The following is a 24,724-nucleotide window of genomic DNA, read 5'->3' as shown; positions in this document are numbered from 1 at the left end:
AGGGCCTCCTTGTAAGATTGGAGGGCAGGAGTGGAGGCCTGGGACAGCGAGGAGCTCGTGGCGACTGGATGGGGAGTGTGGTGGCTTGGACCAGGTGTCGGTGGCGACAGCAGTAGGGTTCAGGGTGTGAGGGGCAGGAGAGAGGACGACGGCTGTGCCGATGGACGGGGTACCACTTGTTTCAATGAGAGGAATCCGAGAGAAGACCGCTTTGGGGGGTTCTGGGCACCTGCGCAGTGCCGCTTGCTGAATTGGCAGGCTGCTGTGTGGGCGGCTGTACCAGAACACAGGTCTGACTGCGCACGCGGAGGTCTTCGTAGACGGTGGGATGTGTGACCTGTGATCAGGGAGAGTCGCAGAGGTTGGAGGTGACACACCTGAGGTTCTGGCCATGACGATGTTTACAGCTGTGGCTTTGGGGGAACAGGGTGTGTTGAGCTCTGCGGGGGACGGGACTCCAGGGCAGGGGGCAGAGGACAGGGCTGCTGTTAGGAGAGGCTGTCCTGGATGTGGGGAGGGCGTCTCATGGAGGGGAGGGGGCTTCTGTCCAGTCTATGGGAACCAAGTGGAGGCGGAGAGTGGACCACTGAGAGGACATGGTGGTGTGTTGTTGGCCTTGACCCAGACCCCTATAAATCCCAACTAAAGCAAACAGATACTGAAAGCTTTGTAATATGTTAATCTGTTGTTAACTATTTTATGTCAGGAAGGAAGGAGGATAATATTTCAGGTAAAAGTTTAGACCCCATAACGTCTGGATTAAATGACGAACCAGATCAGGAAACTACAGCTTCAGAAATAGGTAAGAAAAAGGTATTCTCTAGTTTAAGTTCCTCGACACCTTGATGTACAGTTGCGACATCTTGGTGTAGTTCTAAGTTTTTTTGTATTATTCTTACCACTCCAGTGTTTGTCAGATTTTTTTAACATTGTGCTGAAGATCAGAAATGACTTGATGTTTTATTTTCTTTAATTTTGCTCCATTGTGACAGCTTTAAGTTAATCTTTACATGTATTTTTATGTTTAACTTCTATTTTTTTTATGTCAAAGTGCATTCTTAATTTTGCTATTGGAATTTTTTTTTTTAATCTTTAGCCTACTGTGCTGCTAGAATTTCTCCACAATAAAGATTTTAGGCAGCACGTCTGCAACACACTGCACTCGCCCGTTCACAGCCAGCACTGATGGTGTGCCGCTGCGCGTGGGTGGGCAGCCCTCAATGAAATATCAGTCCCGCCAGTCTTCTGTGTCCCGAGACCAAATTCTTCAGAAATATTAGAATTTTTGAGTTGTATTCAAGAGAAAAAATAGTGTAGATTTCTTCTAGGAGAAGACAGAAGTTTTTGTTTCCATCTGCATTTTTAAGACTCTGGAAACGTGGCTAGAATGGCGAGGGGCCTTCTCTGCGTGGTGTCTTCGAGGACTTCCCTCGCTGGGAGGGGTGCTGTGAGTGGCTGATGCCTTGGTGTGGCGGGCGTGGTGCGGAAGCCCGCAGGCCGTGCTGGGTCTCACTCCACTGTGCACATGTGCGTCACAGTTCAGCCCCATCTTGTACTGGATCTAATTTTTAAGGGACCTTTTTTCGTCTCCAGGCTCCTGTGGGGGAGCTGGCCAGGTGTCCTGTGCTGCAGGAGAGGGTGAGGGCAGTGGTGAAGGCTTGGAGGAATGGCAATTGGTAGGCCATGGAGTGACCTGTGTCAGTGTAGCTGGGGACACCACGTTCACACCTTTCCCACTCACTACCTCCTGGCCTGGAGCACATGCACGGATGGGTCCTCCGAACCACAGTGTGCTCATCGCAGATGGTTGTACAAATGCCCGCCTTGAGTTTGAGCGGGCTGGTGTCTGGACAGCAGCTGAGTGACAGGCGTGCTGTGTGACAGGTCACTAGCTGAACAGACAGCCCCTGATCAGGCTGAATCAGAGCTTGTGGACTTTAACACAGGTTGAAGTTGTCCACCAGGCGTGTATTGAGCATTTCATGGATTTTATCTACAAGTGTGAAAATAGTGTAACCTGGGGCGTGAAGAGGTGCACACTGCAAACCTTGTTTCTCAGTGGGGTGTTTTGTGGGTGAGAATGAAGCTTGGTTGTCCAGCGGGGAGCATAGCCCTGCTCACATGTGCCCCCGGGGCTGGGAGAGACCCTGGTCCCTCTTTTTCCTCCCCAACCCTTCTCTTTGGGCTGGGGTGCCTTCACAGTCACCCTGCTGCTCTGTGGGTGCTGTTGGGAACTCCTGGAACTCAGAGGCTGCAAGCAGTTGTTTCTAGCACTGAGCATGGTTCCCAGGCTCCCTGCCCTGGTCTGTTACCTCTCATTCCTAAGTACTGCAGAGGAAAGGAAAGCGGCTATGTTGGCCAGGGTGCTGGCCACACTGTAATCCCGGCAACTCAGGAGGCTGAGTTAGGAGGATTGCAAGTTCAAGGCCAATCTGGGCAACTTAGTGACACCTTTTCTCAAAAAAGAAACCAAACAAACAACAGTGGGGTGGGGGATGTCAGAGCACGCTGGGTTCAATCCCCAGGGCCAAAAAGGGAAAAACAGGTGCAGGCAGCTGTGGTGTGCTGATGCAGCTCAGACGCCGAGACGCTGGGCCTGTGCTGGGGCCTGCCAGGCCCACTGACCCTGCTGCCTCAGGTTGTCCGAAGAGAACTTGTGGGTCTTGTTTTTAGCATTTTGCATTTTGGGTGAAGAGTTCAAAAAGGCACTCAACTGTTCCTTTTTAAAGTGTGAATGGTTTCTTCCTGCTCTCCATGTTGTAATGCCAGCTATAGGCTGTGCCTTTTCTTAACCTATGACAATTCCAAGTTCTCTGGAATGTAAACTGTACCTTTCTTTTGCTTAGTTTCTCTCATTTCCTTTTTTTTTGGTACCAGGAATTGAACTCAGGGGCACTGGACCACTGAGCCACACTCCCAGCCCTATTTTGTACTTTATTTAGAGACAGGGTCTCACTGAGTTGCTTAGCGCCTCGCTTTTGCTGAGGCTGGCTTTGAACTCGTGGTCTTCCTGCCCTCTTTCCTTTTTGTTGCATGGTTTAAGTTTGTTTTAAAAAATATATTTATTTTTTAGATGTAGTTGGATACAACACCTTTATTTAGTTTATATATTTTTATGTGGTGCTGAGGATTGAACACAAGGCCTCGCACATGCATGCTAGGCGAGCGCTGTATCACTGACCTATATCCCCAGTTTTTTTATCATGAAAAATACAAGAAAGCAGAAAGAATAGTGCAATTCACACTCAGGCACTCACCCAGGCTGAGTGGTTCCAACATTATGCTTCACTTTAGCTCTATATTTTTATGAATGATTTCAAGGCATATTGCAACATCCTAATAATATATTTTAAAATACTTCAGCATGCAGCTCAAAAAATAAAATGAGGTAGTCTACATAGCCACAGAATTCTTACCTCACTGAAAGAATCATAATTTCCCAATAGTAACCATTTTTGTTCCAAAATGGTTTTCATGTTTAAAAACCCCTGGTTCTGTGAGGACATTTAGTAGCAAATCGACGAGGCTGCAGTCTGTGAGGCCGCTGCAGAAGGCGGACTGTCAGGACTGCCTGCAGCGGCTCTGTGGGCAGCCATCCAGCGGCTGGTTTCGGTCGCAGGACCTGATGGACTGCAACTCAGGTCTGTGTCCAGTGACAGCCCCAGGGTCTGAACTTGGGAAGTCTGGTGCCAAGGCCCTGTCCTTCCCTGTGGGATTTCTTGCTCACCAGATAGTTCCAGATAGCAGATTGTGCTGAGGCAATGATTGTTTTACCCTGCAGAGTAACTTTGATTTCTTAATAAGTGCATTATTTTAGTCTTTTAAAAGTATTATTCAATAAACTGGTTGATTTGCCCTTTGTGAGTAAAAATTGATTCTAGTGTTTTTAGTGAGTATATAGCCTATTTGTATGTCCTTTGTGTTTGTGGGAACTTGGGGTTTAGTAAAGCTTATTTAAGTTCACTAGAACTTGGAAAAGATAAATTCATCCCCTTGAACTCCAGACAGAAGACAGTGCATTTGCATCTACCTTCTACGATCCTGGGTTCTATAGAATTCAGAGAATCTTTGCTGCGCCCAGTTGTACACACCTCAGCAACTTGGGGAGCTGGGGCAGGAGGGTCACATGTTCAAGGCCAGCCTCAGCAACTTAGTGAGGGCCTGTCTCAACGTAAAAAAATGACGTGTTGAGTGTGTGTGACTCAGGGGTAGAGTGCCCCTGAGCTTAATCCCCAGTACTGCAAATAAATAAGTAAATAAATAGAACATCTTTGACACTTTTAACTAAAATATGACAACTTACGTTTATTAGAGTGCTTCATTCTAAAATTGACAAATCTACAACTGCCAAACATATTTATTTTTAGATCTTAATATTTTATATTCATTCTTTGGCTACCCTTTAGGAAACATCATAAGTAATTAGCTGTTAGACTGTTTAAATCAACATAATTTTTACAGAGATTTCCTTACAAAACTGTATGTCATGTGGCTGGGGTGGTGGCTCAGTGGTATGGCACTTGCCTAGCTTGAGTGAGACACTGGGTTTGATCCTTAATACCACATACAAATAAATAAAGTGAAGATATTGGGTCTATCTACAACTAAAAAAAAATATTTTAAAAATATCATCAATTTAATGTAATTCTATTACTTAAATAAAGCAGTTATTTGCTAGTTAATGATGGGTTGATTCTGATGTAAGCTATTTCTTTAAATGGTTTTAAGACATCCAGGATTGGGTTTTGGGGATGTTTTTCCAGTTTCATCTTTATTTAGACAGTGGTGTGTCTTGGACCATGGGTCGGTTTTTCAGCTCTGGGTCCTGCCATAATTCAAAACCTCTTCCTCCAGCACCTCCTGTGCCCTTTTTGTTTTTAATAGGGAAATATTTTATTTTATTTCTCAGGTATTCAATTTCTTTTCTATTTTCAAGACTTCAGAGCACAGTGATGAGACCCCTGTTTTGTGATTCTCAGTATGTCTAGGATAGTACATGTGTCAGGATACCTTTCTTTTCCTCCTGCTTTCCTGGAACAGCCGGCTCCTGGGCCTGACTGTGGTGGGAGCCAGCAAAACCAAGTGGTTCTGTGGGTCTGAGTGGTTCTAGAAGTGGAGGTGGATGCGGGCTGCTTTGCCCAGGGAGGCCCAAGAGTCCCTCCTGGGTCAGTGGGCTGGGAGGGGCCTGCTCACAGTCTGGTGCCCAATCCCAGAGCCACAGTGCAGGAGGAACATTCTAGATGTGTTTTCAAAGCTGCCTTTGTCAGTTTGGTCAACTTGCAGCATGGGGAAAGGTGGGCGTGTGAGCTCTGGTTAGCCCTAACCCAGAGGGCTCGGGATGCCACTGATCACCAGCCCTTCAGGGTACAGTCTGAGTGACCGATTTTAAACTGTTTTATGTCAGGAACCAAAGAAACCATTACTAACTCAACTATTGTTTCAGATGATAACTCCACTACTCTGTGGCGTGAGAGCGTTGAGCCCGACCCAGCAGTAAAGCAGAAAGGTAAGAACGGCCCGTGTGCACCTTGCTGGTGGGAGGAGACTGCCCCAAGGTCAGCCATTGCCGGGCACTATGCCTGCTCCCATGGGTGCAGCTGGGCCTGGGGTTTCCCCTGGGGCTTTTCCCATGAGTGACAGAGGCCACTGCTGGTAACAGGCGGCATCCTGCGTGAGGGCAAGTGGCAGCATTCATGACTCTGGGGCTGCCATGGATGGTCCCCAAATAGAAATCCTGCTGCTCTCCGAGCTCGCTGCCCTGCCCAGAGCTACCCCTTCGAGGGCTCTCAGGCTGTAGTGTTCACGGGAAGTCCAGGGGCAGGTGGACCCGGGGTGTCCGGGGAGCGCTTGCACTCTGCGAGTGGGTCTGATCCCTGCGTGCCTGGGTGGGACTGGGCCTGGCTAGAGGTTGGGTGCGGATGATTGCTGGTCACTCTGCCCCACCTGATGTCCGGGCCAGCGTGGAAATGCACCTGGTGTCGGCCCTTCCATACGTGTGTGTTCGTGTATTTAAAAAGTGTCATGAAAAGATGATTCATCTCAGCTTTGAATCCACTCCTGCCCTGCCCTGTGGCACTGCTGCTTGCCTGTGACTGCTTGGGCCACATGTGTCCCCAGGCGTAGCACTCGAGAAGGGACCCTGGGGCAGTGGAGTGTGGCTGGGAGATGGCCTCAGGGAGCTGGTGCAAGGCCGAGCTCACCTGGTTCTGTGTAGCGTCTTGGCACCCACCTGAGCTGTCTGATGGCACTTCCCAGGGCCTCCTGGCTGTAGGGCTTTACCTCGTTTCTGTCTGTGATACACTCTTCACATCCCTGCTTCCGGCTTTCATGGGAGTGCATTTTATGATTCACAGTCGAAAATAGCAGGAGACGGCAGCCGGGGCACTAGGAAGGGCTGCCAGGAAATGGCCTCTTTCCCAATAGATGTCCAAACTCAGGACGTGTCTCCTCCAATTCTGTTCAGGCCACTTGATGCATTGAGGTTGACTAACGCGAAAATTAATTTTTTCTTGTGCTTTTTTTTTTTTTTTTTAGGTGACTCCATCAGTGATGCAGGTGAGAATGGCTTTAAGTATACTTGGTGTATTGTGTCTGTGTGTGGGTAAAAAACATTTCAAATCTGCTTTACACACTGCACTAGTGAAAGTAATTTATTTTGAGGAAATATATCTTAACTATTTAGTTATCAATTTTGTTTGTCAACTTTCTGTTAGCTGACGAATACCTAAGATGATAATCAACTTATGGAGATAAAAGGTTTACTTTGGATCATGGTGTCGGAGATGTCAGTCCAAGATCAATTGGCCTTGTTGCTTTGGGCCTGTTATAAGATAGCATGTTATAGCAGGAACTCATGGGGGGTCAAAGCTGCTCACCTCGTGGCTGAGGAGCAAAAAGAGGGGACCAGGGTCCCCTTCAAGGACATGTCCCCAGTGATGGGAGGTCCTCGGAGTTTTCACCAATGCCCAACTGTGCATGTCCTCAACACATGGGCCTGGGGGAGCGTCCAGGTCCCAACTGCAGCACCAACTGAAGGTGTGATGGGCGTGTGGGAATCCACGTGTGTGAGTCACCTGAAAAGAATACATTTCAGGATGTTTCTTTCCTCAGAGTATATTGTACATTCCCAATTTTCAGATTTTGATGTTTTTACTACTTTTTAAAGTGGAAATTTCTTTCAATAATGGAGTAAATTTGTCTTAGTAGTTTGGCTTGTAACTTGCTGATTCAATCTTTTTTAACTAATGTGAAGAAAACTTATTCAGGTTATAAAAATACTGTAGAAAATTGAAAAATGAAGAAAAAGCTGAGGGTAAAAATAAAAAGCACTGGTAATTCCATTGCTTGTAACTTAATCTCCTCTGGGACCCCGTGAGTGTAGACATGATTACTAAGCTATTGAAGTGCTGTTATTCATCATACGTTAACATGATAGTGTGGTTTCGCACACAAGGGCCTAGCATATGATGGTAACATGATGGACTTAGTCACCGAGCCATCCTGTTGACGGGGTGTGCATCTGGACAGATGTACATCTACGCCTGGCCATTGCTTTTCTTAGTTTGTATTTCCTTTAAGTTAAATTGTACCTATATTTTGAGTTTTATTTCTTGAGTAGCTGAACCAGTTTGTTCTGGAGTTTCAGTACATCATTTCCCCAAATCTTCACTAAATTTAGATATCATGTCTGTCTTATCTTCATTAAAATGATGGATGAGAAAATAGTTCATTTATACTTGGAATTGTTTGCTGCTTTTTCAAATACTTATGTTTGAATTAATATTTATATTCGAATTAAATATATTTTAATTAATCTTGAATTAAATATCACTTGTTCTTTGTGTTTCTTTCTCTGAATTGCTGGCTGGATTGTACCTGTTTAGAAGGAGATACTGGAGCTACTGGCCAAGATAAATCCGAGGTGTGCGAGAATCCAGAAGCCCCCAGCGAGCTGTCCTCCAGTGTCAGGTGTGTGCTTTCTGCTGCTGGAGAGGAGTGCCAGCTAGGGGCCTGCTGTGGCGCCCTGCCGGCTCCTCAGTGCTTGAGCTGAAGTAGGTGGAATCGTGTGCATTGAAGGCAGCCTACACCGCTTCTGTGGTTTTTCTGTTCCTGAGCTGTGTAACTGCACGTAGTGCAGAGTGGGTTTTGGGAGATGGGCTGAGTACTGACTGTCGGTAGCTGGGTCACGTGAATGGGTGTTGTCACTCTCCTGACTAGCATGTTGAGGTGGAATGGGAATTAGCCTTGCCCTGAGTCTGAGTTTTCTTTTGTCCAGTGTGAAATGTTCATCGTTTTGTGTCCTTTTGATTTTCCATTGTTTGGGTGGGTTTAGAAGAATACCTCGACCTGGCAGTGCTAGACCGGCGCCTCCCCGGGTCAAACGGCAAGAGGGCGTGGAGACCTTGACGATGGACAGGTAAGGCGAGTTGGCTGGGTGGCCCCGTTGCACAGGTTGGCTATCCGCTCCACTGTGTGTGTGTTGTGGGTTGGACGGGCCTTGGGGCTGGACCAAGAGATGGGCAGGTGAGCAGTGGAAGAGAAAAGCCAGGCTGGGCCCTTGCCTCAGGCCGCAGAGCAGTGTGCGTGGCAGGTGATGAGGAGCAGAGACACATGTCTGCGTGTGGTCACTTCTTGAGGTTCAGGAGACATGTTGGGCTACGAGTCTGTGGTCTCTAGATGGAAGACTTGAGCGTGAAAACAGTGAGGGTGAAATAGGGTGGAAGGGGTTCAAGGCTTAATTGCCAAAGGCCACACAGTTGTCCAGAAGTCGTAAGTCCTGCAGAGACCACAGGCGGGCTCCGGCAGGGTGGGTTTCAGGTGGAACCCAGGCAGGGCGAGGAGACAGCACATGGAGACCTGTTTCCAGGCGCTTCTCTGTGAGAGCAGCGGAGGATGGTGTGTGTGCGAGAATGCGCACGCACATCCTCTGGAGTGGTGGCAGCTGGATGCTCTGGAGCATGCTGGCCAGGTCACCTGGGGAGGGCTGAAGTCAGGGGCTGATGGCCCAGCTGCAGGCGACCAGGGCCTCCGCAGAGGGAACCTGGGTGAGAGTGGGTGGTCACCTGGGAGGGTCCAGGTGGTGGGCCAGGCTGCGGGATGTTGGCCGACTCGTAACAAGGGCAGGACTTGGGTGGACAGGAAGGGTGTAGTGGGTGCTGGGCAGAGATACAGGCCATGGCGGGGACACGGGCAAGCAGGGCCGGGGTGCCACAGGAGGGGCGCTGAGGAGCTGCTTTGTGCAGAGGGGAGGTCTGGGGCAGCTGTGGCCTTGGGGCTGCCCATGCCACCCCTGCCTGAGGTTCGTGCCTGGAGAACAGGCCTTCCAGGCAGAGGGCAGAGGCTGCAGCCTGGGTAGGGCACACATGGGGGAGGCAGAAGCCACGGGTCTTTGCGGGTAGAGGGAGGCTGGCTGTGGCCAGGAGCTCTGGGCAGCAGGGAGGGGGCGTGGGGGGAGGCGTGCCCATGCGGCCAGGCCCTGGGGCGGGGGGTGGTGGTGAACCTCCTCTTAGGTGACCTCTTGCACAGGGCTGGGGAAAACCTGGGACTGATGGGCCATTGCTGATGTGATCTTGTGTCTTCTTATTTAGGACAGGGAGTGGTAAAACCGTCTCAAATGTGATTATAGATTCACAGAATTCAGACAATGAAGACGATGATCAGTTTGTGGTGGAGGCTGCCCCTCAGATCTCCGAAATGTCTGAAATTGAAACGGTCAGTTCACCAAGGGTGGTGTTTCTAGTAACTACGCAGAAACATCACATCAGTGCTCCAGCTTTTAGACTTACGTAGACAGAATTTTCCTATTTTTTGGTTACTTTTCTACTTTCTTTAATTTGATCCTTCCTTTTTTGAGTTCACAAGTGTCATTCTGAGAATTCAGCTGCCTGCATCTTCTTTTTTCTTGGTTCCTTTCTTGCTTAGGTGCCAGCGCTGGAGCTGGAGGACAGCGAGAAGCACGGTGAGTCCCGATGCTGGGCGCGAGTGTGTCCCTGCTGTGTGACACATCAGAGTGTGCGAGCCAGGGGCCCGGTGTTGGTGTATTTGCATGTAGGTGTTCTATCTGTTGGCACATTTGCACATACGTGCGTGTGCCCCGTTTGTGTTGGCATGGACCTGAACGTGTACCTCAGGTGGTTACAGTGTTCCCAGGCATGTGTGCCTGTAAGTGTGTAGTCCTGTTCATGTGTACATGTATGTGCTCCGTGTATTGGCACTCCCCTGTGAATGTGTTGGCTTGTACCTGTGTCATGCATGTACCCTACTGTGTTTTGGTGTGTTTGGACATCCACGTGGTCTCTTGTGATTTTTGCATGTACGCATGTGCCCCATGGGTGTTTATGTTCCTGTTTACATGGGTGTGCCCCCATGTGTTGGTATTTTCACGGGTAGGTGTATGGGCCACCCTGTGTGTGTTGGCATGTTTGGGTGTGCACCCTCTGTGTGTGATGGTTTTTCATGTGTGGCCCCCTCTGTGGTGATGTGTTCATGTGTACAGGTGTGTGCCCAGTGTGTTGGCACGTTACCACCTGTGCGTGTCCACCCTGTTGGTTTGTTATGTATGTTCATGCACCCCTTGCATGTTGGTGTAGTTACATGTTTCATGTGTGCAGCTCTGTGTATAGGAATGCTTGAGTGTATGTGCCCGTGTCCCATGTGTGTTGGTGATTTTGTGTATAGGATGGTACTCCCTGCCTGTGTTAGAGTAAGTGTGTGTGCAACCTGTGTGTTGGCGTGTTCACATGTACTGTGTGCCCCTGTGTTTTGACATGTTTGTGTGCATGTTCCCTTCTTTTTGTGTGCTCGCATGCACCTGTCCGACACGTGTTGATATGTTGATGTGTATGTGTGTGCATACCTGTGTTTTGTGTGTTCTCATGTATGCATGTGCTGTTTGTTTTGGCGTGAATGTGGGCGTGCCCCCTTTTAGTGTTTTCTTGCACGTTGTGTGCCCCCTCTTTTGGCATATTGGTGTGTGTGAGTGTTCTCCTCTCTCTGTGTTGGCATGTTCATATTAACATGCTCCCTGTGTGTTGATGTGTTTGTATGTATGTTCTTGTGCCCCTGTGGTCTGTTGTGTTCCCATGTACACATATGCTTCCCCTCTGTGTGTCGGTGTATTTGCCTGTATGCACGTGTACCCCACCTTGGTGTGTTCCATTGTACATGTATGCACCCCCTCTCTTTGTTGGTGTGTTTCTGTGTATGTGTGTTTCCTGTTTGTTGGTGTGTTTGTGTCTGTTCCTTCTTGGGTGTTGGCATGTCCACACGTATGTATTTGCATGTTTGTGCATGCGTGTATGCACCCCTCCATTGGTGTGTTGGTGTGCACATGTGAGCACCCCCTCTGTGTGTGCTTTGGAAGGGTCAGCCGTGAGTGGCCGTTGTGTGGGGGGCGCTGGCTGGGGGTCTGCTCAGCTACGTTAGGGCACAGCTGGCTGGCGGTCCACCCCAGGAGGTGGAGCTGGAGGAGCTGCGGCTTCTGTGCCAGTGACCTTTTCTTGTCAGTTCTCTTACCTGTGGGGTTGGAGCCGAAGGTCCCTCCACGCCTGCGGCTCTGAAGCAGTCTTGTTCTCCTCCCAAGCACGCTCCTCCTCATGTCAGACCCTTAGACAAGTGGGAGGAGTAGTCGTAGCATAGGCCCTGTGCCCACCTGCTCAGCTGCCACCGGCTCAGCCTGCCGTGACCTGCTCCCGGCTGTTTTCGGATCCAGAGAAGGCGTTTCCTCTGTACATATGTTGTGTATGTATTTTGAGAAGTTGAAGACTCTTTAAAAAAACAAATGAACAAATTCCCATTATCATATATAGAAGAACTTAACAGGGATCCCTTGATGTCGCCAAGTACCCAGCTTTTTACTGGTTGGTTGGTTGGAGTCAGGGTGCAGATCACGCCCTGCACGGCAGTCGCCTGCTCCAAGCCTGCAGCCCTCCCCGGACACGCGTGTGGTGGTGCAGCTGGCCTGGTTGTCCTCTAGAGTGTGACACCATTCAGCGTTGTTGGCTGGGCCACTGTGGTGTGTTTTGCCACGTTCTTCCTCTTTTGTGCCTTGACACCTGTCCTAGAAGACCCAGTGGATTCAGGCTGTTTGGTAAGAGTGTCGTGGGTGGTCTTAGATCTCTGCCGTGTCTGCCTGGTGCTCTGCTGCTCATGCAGCCACGGCTGTTTCTCATTAGGGGTGCAGGGCAGTGACGATGGCCCTTCAGCCTCCTTCCCCATCCCTGGCTTTGCTTACCCAGAGTTGCAGCCCCCACAGAAGAGGCGGGCCAGCCTGGAGGAGCTGTCTTCTGGAGGCCTTTCAGCGCAGCCCAGGGACTTCACACTTCTTTGGCTGCGACGAGGTGTTCAGGCCGCCTGTGTTTCCCCTGCAGCTGCTCCTTCTCTAAGAGCCTGGCTGGCTGCTTGTTGCTTCTGGTGTAGTCCTGGGTTCTGGGTGTTTTCCTTGCACAAAGGAGGGACTTACAGTTCTGCATAAGAAAATACATCCTGAGTTCCTGCCGATGCTTCCAGTTGAGCTTTAGGACTGAAGGTTCTGCCTGTGAGCTTTGATTTTGCTCAGGCACCTCTTCCATTTGCTGCCCCAAATCACGGCTGCCAGCAGCACCAGCCGTGCGTGCTCCCACAGTGTGCATGCACAGCAAGTTGGGAATTTCTCTCTTTTTGTTCTTAAGGTATATCCCATTAGGGAAGTATGAGAACAGATTCATAACTGTTTTAAAGTTAGGAAATAATGAGCATATACTTACTAATTTGACATTCTTATTTTTCTTTCACTGTTTTGCATTAATATTCATAATTTTGTTTTTCTCTTCACATAGAATTTTCACATAGCTTTAAGGCCAAGTGTCCCAAACCAGGTATATTTATTTAAAGGTGTGGGGCTTGGACCCCTGTCTCTTTTACCCATTATTCTCCCTCACCCTGTAGGGAACAGGGTTTTTATTTTTATTTAAAAATTTTTTTGTAGTTATGGACACAATGTCTTTATTTTTATGTGGTGCTAAGGATCAAACCCAGTGCCTCACATGTGCTAGGCAAGTGCTCTGCCTCTGATCCCCAGCCCCAGTCACTCTTTTTCTTATTTAACCTTTTATTTGGAATCATTTTAGATCAACAAAAAAGTTGCAAAGATATTACAGAAAATTCCTGGTAACTACCCACTTAGTTCCCTTAATATCTTCATCTTACATTATTAGCATTATTTTGGGTGTATATTAATCATACAGAATGGCACATTTTACTGTGCATTGATGAAAACGCAGTTGATCAGTTTCCCTCCCTAGTACCTCCCCACCTACCTCCCTCCCTCCTTCTGGTCGCCTTCTCTCTCCCACTGGTCTCCCTTCTAATTTCAGGGAATCCCCCTGTTTTCTTGTTTTTTACTTCTTCTACATTTGAAAGAAAAGATCTAATACTTTTTTCTATGAGTCTGAATTGTTTTGTTCAAAATTATGTTTTCTAGTTTCGTCTATATTCCTGCAAATGACATAATTTCATTCGTCTTTATGGCTGAATAAAATTCCACTGTGTGTATATGTAATATGTACACAGACCTGCACATTTTCTCTGTTCATTTATCTGTTGACAGCAACTAGGCTGATTCCATAATGTGGCTATTGTGAATCATGCTGCAGTGAACACAGGTATGCATGTATCTCTAAGATAAGCTGACTTGAATTCTGTTGGACAATTACCAAGGAGTGCTACAGCTGGATCATAGGACCCATCTGTTTGTAGCTTTTCAAGGAACCTCGATATTGAAGCTTTTAATCTGATGCCATCCAGTTTATCAATTCTCTGTATTTCCTGAACTATAGAGGTCTTCTTCAGGAAGTCTTTGCCTGTGATTATGTGTTGAAATGTTTCCTCTATTTTTTTCTCTTAATATTTGAAATATTTCTGATCTTACAGTTAGGTCTTTGATCCACATTGTGTTTACTTTTATAAGAGTGAGAGGTGGCTATCCAGTCTTCCCAGCACCATGTGTTGAAGAGCATTTCACTGAAATGTTTTGGCACCTTTATGCAGAGTGAGAGGACTGTCTTCTGTCCTGTTCCATGGGTCTGCGTGTCTGGTTTTATGCCAGTTCTGTGCTGTTTTAGGTATTACTAAAATTGGGTATTGGGATGCCGCCAGCTTTGCTCTTTTTGCTGTGTCTCTTCTGGTCTTTGATCTTCCGTGTGAATTTTAGGATTGCTTTTTCTAGTTCTAGTGAGTACATCATGGGTGTTTTGATGGGATTGCATTGACTCTGTAGATCACTTTTGGAAATATGGCTGTTTTAACAATGTTAATTCTGCCTATCCATGAACATGGGAGGTCTTTCCATCTTTGAGAGGCTTCTTCAGTTTCTTTTTTAGGGTTCTATGATTTTCATTGTAGAGAGCTTGCACCTCCTTGGTTAGGTTTATTTTCAAGTATTTCATTTTGTGAATGCATGGTGAATGGGATTATTTCCTGACTTCTCTCTCAGTGAATTCATTATTTGTGTGTAGAATATTGATTTTTGTATGTTGATTTTGTATCCTGTTACTTTATTAAATTTATCAGCTCTAAAAGTTTTCTGGAAGGACTTTTACGATCTTCAAAGTATAGGATCATATCATTTGCAAATAGGGAAAATTTGACTTTTTCCTTTCCTATCTGTATTTCTTTCTCTTGCTCAATTTCTCTGGCTAAAATTTCAAGTATTGTTTTGATGGGAGTGCTGAGAATGAACATCGTGTCTTGTTCCTGGTCTTAGTGGAAACATTTTTCTGTTTTTACCCATTCAGTATGATGTTATCTTTGGACCTGAGATAGGTAGACAGATATCTTTTGATATTGAGGTGAGTGCCTTCTATCCCTAATCTCTTCAGGGTTTTTATCATGAAAGGTGTTGGATTTTGCCTAAGGCCTTTTCTGCATCTTTTGAGATGATTTTTGTCCTTGCTTCTACTTATCTGGTTTAATTCATTTATTGGCTTCCGTGTGTTACCACCCTTGTATCACTGGAATGAAACCAACTGGATCAAGGTAAATAATCTTTTTTTAGTGTGTAGTTGAATTTGATTTGCTGCTAATATTTTATTGAGGATCTTTGTGTCTACGTTCCATCAATGATATTGGTCTGTAGTTTTCTTTTCTTGAAGTATCTTTATCTGTTTTTGCTATCAAGGAGGTACAAGCTTCTAGAATGAGTTTGGAAGTCGGAATGAGTTTCAACTTCATGGAATAATCTGAGGAGTATTGGCATTAATTCTTCTTTAATGCTCTGATAAAATTCAACTGTGAATCAGCCAGTTCCTGAATTCTTCTTTGTTGGGAGGCTTTTTATTACTGTTCCAACCTCAGTTCTTATAGTTGGTCTCTTAGGTTTTCTCTCTCTTCTTGGTTCAGTTTTGGTAGGGGCATATGTGTTTAGAAATTTGTCCATTTCTTCTAGCATTTTCAATTTATTGGCATGTATGTTTTCAAAATATCTGTCTCCTAAAGATTCTCTGAATTTCAGTTGTGTGTGTTGTAATTCTTCCATTTTCATCTAATGTGATTAATTTGGGTTTTCTCTGGCTTGGTTAATTTGGCTAGAGGTTTATTAACCTTGTTTATTTTTTCAATTTATGCCAGTTCATCGATTCTTGGTATTCTTTTAGTTGATAATAACTCTAACCCTTATTTCTTTCCAGACAACTAGGATCGGTTTGTTTGTGTTTTCTAAGACATGTGGATGTATCAGTAGGTGTTTGAGATCTCTGTTTTTACATGGAAGTACTCGTAGCTATGAACTTCCCGCTTAGTGCTGCCTTGTACATCCAGAGATGGTGCTCTGATGTGTTTCCATCTTTGTTTGATTCTAGGTATTTTTAAATTTCCCCCTTAATTTCTTCAGTGACCCACTCATCATTCAAGAGTGTAGTGTTCAAAGTATGTATAGTCTTTGTAGTTTTTTTGTTGATTTCTAATTTCATTCATTATTTTTTGAAAAAATACAAGATATGATTTCTTTCCTTTTTATATTAGCTAAGACTTGCTTTAGGGCCTAATATATGATCAATTTTGGAGCAGTTGTCATGGGATGACATGTTATGTAGATGTCTGTTAAGTTCAACTTATCTATAAAATAAGGTTTAAATCTGATGTGTTCTTGTTGCTTTTCTGTGTGGATGACCTATTAGTTAGAGAGGCATATTGAAATTCCCACTAATACTGGATCGGGGTTAGTCCTTTTATACCTAGTAATTTTTGTTTTATAAAATGTTGGACCCCAGCAACCAGAACATAAGTATTTACAATTATTATATCTTCTTGCTGGATTGTTCCCTTTATGAGTAGTGAAGACCTTCTTTGTTCCTCCTGATTTGGGCTTGGGATCTGCTTTGACTGGGACACGAGCGTGGCTCCACCTCGCTGTCAGTCTCCATCGACATGGAGGGGCATCTTCCACCCTTTCACCTAAGAGTCTGTTGCTGCCTCCACTTGTGAGGTGTATTTCTTGGAGATAGTATACAGTGGGGCAAATGATCTCTGCCTCTCCATTAACTGAGGAGAAGAAAGGGGGTGATCATATGCTGAAAAAGTCAGATTATAAGGAAGTAAAATCAACAGTAAACTACATTAAAAAAAATAGAAGGAAAAGGACAAGAGAGAAAAAATGAAAAAAAAATGTTGGGGAATGAATAGGTACAGAAGAGAAAGCAAAAAATAAAAGGGGTGGAATATAAAGGAGAGAAGGAAAGAGGGAAAAAATAGTAAAAAAAGTATTAAAATTATTTTAAAATATGAAATAACAAGCACAGCAGGAAACCATATAAACTGACATGGAAGACAATAACAGGGAAACCGACAAGAGAAAAAGACTGAAGGCCTGCCGGGGTGCTAACCTGCTTGCGGGCTTGAGTGTTGAGGTCACCAGTGGTCGGGCATGGCCTGGGCCCCGGCCTTGGAAGTGTACCCTCCCCCTGGCTCTGGGACTGCAGGCAGATCCCAGCTGCTTGGTCCACCCCTGGGGGGGTGTTTGTTGTTTTTCATGGCTTGCTTTAAAACACACTGTAGCGCCCAGCCACGTGGCCTGTAATCTGGATCCTTCCATCTTCTTTCCTTTTCTTTTTTTGTTTTGGTCCTGGAGATTGAACCCAGGGGCCCTTAACCACTGAACCACATCCCCGGCCCTTTTTTGTATTTTATTTAAAGGCAGGGTCTTCCTGAGTTGCTTAGGGCCTTGCTGCTGAGGCTGGCTTTGAACTCATGATCCTCCTGTCTCAGCCTCCCAAGCCACTGGGTTTACAGGAATGAGCCACCATACCCAGCTGGATCCTTCCATTTTCAAAAAAGGAGAAGTGTGTGTGTGTGTGTGTGTGTGTGTGTGTGTGTTAGTACCTGTCCCCACCTCCATGCTTCTATAGTTTAAACTGAGTCCTTGCTGGCATCCCTTCTATTGCAATATAAGGAAATAGTCCTCAACCCCTTTTGGAGCTTTGTGGTCTTCACCATGTAGGTGTGTGTGATGTATTCTGTCAGTGCCATAATGATATGTGGTCAGGTGGAATAATATTTTCAAGAAAATGATTTTTTGTATGATATATATCCCATCTGCAATTCTAAAAGAAATGTAGTATTTTTGCCTATATATATATATATATATATATATATATATATATATATATATACATATCAGTACTTAGAAATAATTTGGAATTGCTATGTTTGTAATAGATGGTCATGTTTTGTGGTGTTAATCTAATACTTCTTGACTCTGGAAGTAGAAAAGAAAATCTATTTTATTTCCAAAGCTTTTCCCCTTTCTATGAGCTGATTTCTTAGACTTTAAAGTTTTATAGTTGATTTCCAATACCAGCTGCTGTACCATTCTCTCGTACACTAGCTTCATCAAATAGATTATTTGAAACTTTTTAGTATAGAATTTAGTATTTTTCCCACCCTCCCACCCATTTGGAAATAGCTTCTTGGAACAGAGAATATCTTTAACCTAAAATCACTGATTTTCAACAGGTGGACTTGTGAAAAAAATTTTGGAGACTAAGAAAGATTATGAGAAGTTGCAGCAATCACCCAAACCTGGAGAGAAGGTAATGGAACGATTTCTGTAGCCGTTGGCACCTTAGCAGTCTGTCTCACATGTTTACTTTTAAACAGAGACGCTTCCAGTGTTGTGATGACCAGTGATGCCTGCCCGTACAGCCACGTGCGTCTGTCCGCTCATCCCCGGTTGGGAGGGTGCAAGTCTGGGTTCTCTCTGAGTGGGGCGCTTTCCTGGCCTGGCATCCCGCTCCTTGGAGCCAGGGCCCAGGGCTGGTTCTGCTTCCAGCCTTGCCCACCCTTCTCCAGGCCCTCCTGGGGGAGTGGGGAGGCTGGCCGCCTGCCCCAGCTGATGGCAGGATGAGCTGGGGTGCCCGCCTGGCAGCGAGTGTGTGCTCTGTTTGGCCTTGGCTCCTAGGTCGTCCTTACAGATGTGCGATATGGTTTTGTGGGGACCTGTGCCTCCTGTGCACCACTGCTGTTTATCCTTAGGCATGTGACCATCAGGGTGAGCACCTGCTGCTCAGGTGGCATCCCTCTAATGTCACTATGAACAGAATGATTTTGCGTGTGTGTAAACAGAAGTTTTTTGGATAGTCAATCAGCCGGTGATTCCAAAAGTTTCATACACAGGGCTGTGTGCACACACATTGTTTTTTCTCCCAAATTAATGGTTATTCGTTTCAGAAAATCCTGCTTAAAATGTCCAGTTGTGAAGTTATGGCCTGAAACAGCCCGTGAGCTGGCGTTGGAGGCGCCCTCTGCAGCAGCATGTGGGGCGAGGCCTCGCCCAGTCCTCTGTTGCCACGGATTCTCTTCCGCCACAGCCCTGTCCCTCTGCTCCAGGGCGTCCAGATGTCCCTAGCGATGAAACCCAGGGTCATCCCTCCGGTCTGTTCATGTAGGTGCCTTTCAGGTGCCCACTGGTTTAGATTTTATAGGTGTGGTTTTTTGGGCGGGTTAACTGGAGATTGAACTCAGGGGCGCTCAGCCAGTGAGTCTCATCCCAGTCCTGTTTTGTATTTTTTTTAACCTTTTTTTTTTTAGTTGTCGATAGATCTTTATTTATTTATTTATATGTGGTGCTGAGACTCGAACCTAGTGCCTCACATGTGCCAGGCCAGTGCGCTGCTGCTGAGCCCCAGCCCCAGCCCCCTGTTTTGTATTTTATTTAGAGACAGGGTCTCACTGAGTTGCTTAGCGCCTCGCTGTTGCTGAGGCTGGCTTTGAAATCTCAATCCTCCTGCCTCTGCCTCCTGAGCTGCTGGGATTACAGGCATGCGCCACCGCGCCTGGCTAGCTCCATTTTTTGTACAAAGCATACTGGGACTTTGTTTCAGGCCTCCTTTGAAGGGTAAATTTCACATTGGTAAATCACTTAACTTCAGAAGATAAAAGGGGAAGTTGTCTTTGTTTCATGAATATCTGTTGGTTTGAAAAAGTTCAGTCAGCTGTTTGAAGGTGGGGTGATGTGGAGCTGGGTGGGGAGGAGCCCGCAGAAAACCTCTGTCTGGTTTTCTAGGATATTGATAAGCATCAGATTTAAGTTTAATCTGTTCTTAAAACATTTTGGTCAGTTTTGTTTTAAATAAAGGAGAAGTTGAAGTGCTTTTTGCCCCTGCCCTGCCCCTTTTTCTGGAGGGCAGCCCCTAGCCGCCTCGCTGCCCTCTGCTTTGCCCTGGTGCTGCCTTGCTTGGTGCTGTTACGTTGTGATGTCACGTGGTGCAGATGGCTTTCTTCAGGTGACGTGTTTCTGAGGCTCTCCCTGTTTCCACGCCTGTGGGTCAGTGTATCACTGTAGTTGAAGGCTGGGTCCCTGATTGGTTTACTCATCTTCATTGATGCACGCGTGGGTGTCCTCAGCCGCTGCTGCTGTCAACAGTGTGCCCGTGTCTGGCACGCAGAGCACATTTCTTTGAGCAGGAGTCAGCAGACTCTTGAAGGGCCAGATGGTCATCACATCAGGTGATGGAGCCTTGTGGTGGCAGCCACTCCAGCCCAGGGGTGCGAAGACAGCCGTGTGGTGGTGAATGTAGGGGCTGTGTTCTGCAGGACTGCCCAGAGGGACAGGGCGGCCTGTGGGCAGTCGTTTGCTGACCCTGGCTTTAGAGGCTGAGCCCACATGTAGAGCTGCCAGATGTGGCCACTGAGCTCCTCCAAGGACCACAGTAAAGGTTTCCCTCCCAGGGGCGGCAGGTCTATTTCCAGAGGAGGACGGACCGCCTCCCACCTGCCTCCTTGTCCCCTGCCCCCCAGTCCCTGGCTTTTTGTTGCTGTGCAGACGTCTGCGTGTCCTTGGACTGGGTGAACAAGGTCAGGGACGTGTGCTCTGTTGGGGCGAGCCTGGCTTCTTTTGCTCCGCAGTCACTTTCCCGTGTGCCCACATCGCAGCATGGACCCACGGTCGTTCCCTGTTCCCGCCGAGCAGTAAGGGCGCCCCCATAGGGTGTCCGGTGTGTGGGTCTGTGTGCGGGCAGTGACAGGGGCTCCTCCTATGGGAGGGACGAGCTGCTGTGGACTGCCTCTGGGTCAGTGCCTCCGTCCTGTCGTTTCGGAGCCTCGGGGCGAGACTGCGGAGTTGTAGGGTGCGTGAAGTTTCTTTTTAAGAAGCGGCCCAGCTGTTCCCAGGCGCTGCGCACCTTAGACTCCCCTGGCTGCGGGGGTTCCAGGTCCTCGTTGGGGTTTTTCGTGGTTATATTTGCATTTCCTTAAGGGCTTATGATGTTGAAGTCTTTTCATATGCTTATTTGCCATCTTGTGTCTTCCTTGGTAAAGTGTCCAAGTTTTTAGCCGGGTATTAATTAGGGTGTTTGTTTCTTATTGGGTTCTGAAAGTTCTAAATTTATATATTTTGGATACAGGTTCTTTAGGAGATAAATTTTCTTCCAGCCTGTGGCTTGACTTTTCCTTGACAGTGTTTTTATTTTTTAAATATTTTTTTAGTTGTCAATGGACCTTTATTTTATTTTTAGTTATTTTTATGTGGTGCTGAGAATTGAACCCAGTGCCTCACACATGCCAGGCAAGTGCTCTGCCACCAAGCCACAGCGCTAGCCCCTCTTACAGTGTTTTTTAAAAAAATGTCTTTATTCGTATGTTATAGTTGCCCGTAATAGTGAGTTCATTTTGACTATTTACAAACGCATGCGCCATGATCCACTCCATCTCAGGCCCCAGTACTTCCGCTTTCCTCCTCCTCCCCCCTCGGCCCGTCCTCCTCTCTCTTGGTCTTCCCTTGTTCACTGTGTTTGGATTGGTGCTCTGTGGTCACATGTACAGTGGAGCTCACTGTGAGACGTCCATGCACCACACCACGCGATGAGGTCACCATCACCTGCAGCTCCCGCCCTTTCCCATCTCCCCCCCAGTCCCCTTCCTTTCCTGCGCTGTTCTCACTCCTGTTTTCCTGGGCTCCTCCTCTTCAGATGCCTAGTTCCTCTCTGGCTTTCCCACTCGAGGGCCGACACTGCACCTTGTCGTCGTTCTGAGTCTGGCTCATTTCGCCTGGCGTGGTGTCTCCATGCCACCCGTTTACTGCAGGTGCCATGCTCTCCTCCGCCCTGTGGCCGAGTAGAGCTCCGCTGTCAATAGCCCACATTTCCTTTCTCCACTTCTCTGTCGATGGCAGGTTCCAACCTTGGCTCTTGTGGATTTTGCTGCTGTGAACAATGCCATCTCTGTATCCCTAAAGTATGCCGATTTTAGTTCTTTTGGATGAATACCAAGGAGTGGGATAGCAAGGCTGAATGGTGGTGAGACCGGCAAAGGGCAGGTTGGTGATGATTAAGGAAAAGGAAGTGGGTAGGTAGCACTTCCCAGCACCAGGCTGCCTACCTCAGCGGTCAGCCCCTGGCAGCACTCTCCCTGCCCTTTGCTCACGTAGGCATGAGAAGACAGGAACCCTGAAATCTATCAGGGGCAAGACACCCCCACTGCCTGGCACCAGCCCTGGACCCTCCTCTCCAGAGGAGTCTCTCTCTCTCTCTCTCTCTCTCTCTCTCTCTCGTCTCTTGAATAAAACTTGTTTTCTTGCTCCAGTGTTTCTCTGGTGTTTAATTTTCAACGCCTGTTCAGGGCGTGCTGGAGGTCACACATGCCACTCCCCGGTGAGTGTGACCCTTTGCAGACAGGTGTGTTGTGTAAATGCCGCACAGCAAACAGCCTTTGGGGATTTTCCCTGGTCTGTCTGCCCTGGGCCTCTGTTCAGATCGGCAGGCCCTTCTCACTATGGCCGCCAGGGGGTGCAGTTTCGCCACGGATGCTCGACCCTCCTGGCCAGGTCCTCCCCGGGTCCCCTCCACTGCAGCCCTCACAGAGCTGTCCCTTTTGGTCTGGTTTATCTGTGGTCTTAATGTTACTGGAATATTTTGTCGGCAAGGAATATTGTTTCCATTGAGATTTCTGTGAAGGAAGTAAAAGTGGCCTTGTGCTGTGGTAGTTGCCCACAGGGAGAGGTCAGCAGCAGGCTGGGGAGCCACGAAATCGATTTTAATTCTGAGTGGTATGGAGAAGGATTGTTAGTTATTTGGAGATTTTTTTAAAATTATTTATTTATTTTATGTGGTGCTGAGGTTCAAACTCTGTGCCTCACTAAAAGAACTATAGGCATATGCCATGGGTATACCACAGACGAGAAAGGTCTGGAAGCCACTGGAATCTTTTGCCAGTGAGCTTTGTGAGGTGTTCGAGGAGCTCGGCCTCTGGAAGTGCAGGCTGCACCTGGAGAGCACGTCGTGTGCGAGTGTGGCCCATGGCTCTTGCATGGACAGGTGACGGGCTGTAACTCACCAGGGTCAGGTTGACAAGTCGTCCTCTGTTTAGGGCGCTTACTTGGTGAGTGCTCGTGTGATGAACAAAGATGATTTTTACTCAAATGCCAGTGTGAAATATCCGTCATACTGACCCCGTCTGTTTTCTAGACTTGGGTCTGTGTGTCCAGGGGTCATTCATTATCCCATCAGTACCCTATTCTGCTTCACACAGGACTTTGAGTCTAATGGGTCGTGGCTGGCAGTTGGGGCACTGTAGGGTGTAGACTGTGATTAAAGAGGTCTGGGGGTGACTTGCTGGCCTGTGGGTGGGACACAGTTGGTAAGGATTAGAACTCACACCAGCGGTAGGCAAACGGACCTTGGAAAGCAGGTGAAGCCAGTGTGGGGTGTGTGGAGGGTTCTGGGAGGCAGCCAGAAGCCTGGGCCCTGGGCGCAGGGTTGGTCCCCAGGTAGGCACGGGTGGGTCCTCCCTGGCTGAGATTTCCTCTCTGGTCTGCAGAGTAAGGAGACCTCAGAAGGTACCAGTGAGGCTCATGCAGTTGTTAAAACATTAGAAAGGAGAATTTAGAAGGAATGGCCCAGAGATGCAGCCACCCAGAAGGGGGCCTATGTCCCTAGTGCACTTGGCCTGGCTGGGTCTCCCTGGCTCCGACCTGGTGCCTCTCATGACCTTGTGGTGACTGTGGCCACACAGTTTGATGATGTGTGACAGTGGGATTCACTGTGAGTCATCATACACACACATATAACCGTTTGACCTGCCTCACTCTCCAGGCCTCCCTGCCCTGCCCTCTCCTCCCCCACCCATTCCTCCGCTCTATGGGCCTCCCTTCTGTTTTCATGAGGTCCCTTAAAAAAAAAAAAAAAAAAGCATGTTTCTTTAAGAGGGGATTTGGTACTTGCGAAGAGTGAGAGGGCATCATTGCCATGAGTCTACCCTTCACAGGCAGGGGGTTCTCCTGCTCCGGGGAAAGGGAGCTCAGTGTTGGCGATATCATTGTTTGTTTTAAAAGCACACAGAAAAATAGTCTTGCAACTGTACTGTATAAAAAAAGACCCCAAGGCCAGGCACTTTTCAGAAGCACACAAGTCAGGTCTGCTTGGAGTGTACCCAGGATTGTCTTTTATTGCAGCTGGTGACCTCCTGACTGCAGTGGAGGGTGCACCCAGTCACGCAGGGTCTCCAAACACTGTGGCTCTTGGATGCTTATCAGGAAAACTTGCTTGGAAGACACAGTGAATCTAGATAACTCAGAGATTCCAAAGGACGAAAGAGGAGCTCCTGACCCTCTCCTTGGGAGAGACACACAGTAGACCTGTCCCCTCCTGGCTGTTGGCCATGGCATGGGGCACTTGAGACGTGACTGGTCCAACCTGCAGGTATCCCTGTGTGAATATACAACATGCTCAGAGACCCGGGAAGAGAAGAATGCAGAACAGCTCACTAGGCATTTTTAATCTTGATGATATGTTGAAACAATATTTTGGATAAATTGGGATTAAATAAAGTTACTATTTTAGTACAAAATATTAAATTATTTAAGCATATAAATTAGATAAATATCGCATTTCTTTAGGGCAGCATTGGTACAGAGGAAATGAATTAAAATTGAGCATTAAGACTGATGAGACACAGAATGGATCTCTTGAAAAGGTGGTGTCATGGCAGTGACATACTGCTAAGAGATGGTTCTAGGGGACGGGAGTCAGGGGAGGAAAGCCACACAGAGCATCTTTTTTATTTATTTTATTTTTTTCACATACCTTTATTTTATTTGCTTTATTTTTTTTATGTGGTGCCGGGGATGGAACCCGGTGCCTCACACATGCTAGGCAAGCGCTGTGCCGCTGAACCCCAGTCCCGGCCCGTAAGAGCATCTCTCATTTCAGAGATCTTTCTTCACTTTATGTGTCTTTTGTTGGTTGAGTTCTTAGTGTTA

The 24,724-nt window shown here is 47.1% G+C and overlaps 1 protein-coding gene across 1 annotated transcript in view; it reads left to right on the top strand.

Moving 5' to 3' along the window:
- Positions 1 to 24,724, top strand: part of Traf3ip1 (TRAF3 interacting protein 1) — a 48,590-nt gene that overhangs the window by 12,944 nt on the left and 10,922 nt on the right. The window contains exons 8-14 of the mRNA XM_027951752.3: positions 5,444 to 5,506; positions 6,535 to 6,555; positions 7,884 to 7,968; positions 8,333 to 8,416; positions 9,588 to 9,711; positions 9,922 to 9,958; positions 17,986 to 18,062. Of these exons, the coding sequence (XP_027807553.2) occupies positions 5,444 to 5,506; positions 6,535 to 6,555; positions 7,884 to 7,968; positions 8,333 to 8,416; positions 9,588 to 9,711; positions 9,922 to 9,958; positions 17,986 to 18,062 (491 nt within the window). The remainder of the gene's footprint in view (positions 1 to 5,443; positions 5,507 to 6,534; positions 6,556 to 7,883; positions 7,969 to 8,332; positions 8,417 to 9,587; positions 9,712 to 9,921; positions 9,959 to 17,985; positions 18,063 to 24,724) is intronic.

Source organism: Marmota flaviventris, chromosome 11 (genome assembly GCF_047511675.1).
Source record: "Marmota flaviventris isolate mMarFla1 chromosome 11, mMarFla1.hap1, whole genome shotgun sequence".
In the NCBI taxonomy this organism is placed as follows: domain Eukaryota; kingdom Metazoa; phylum Chordata; class Mammalia; order Rodentia; family Sciuridae; genus Marmota; species Marmota flaviventris.
Note: the sequence above shows the minus strand (reverse complement) of the source record. Positions and strands in the feature narration are given on the sequence as shown.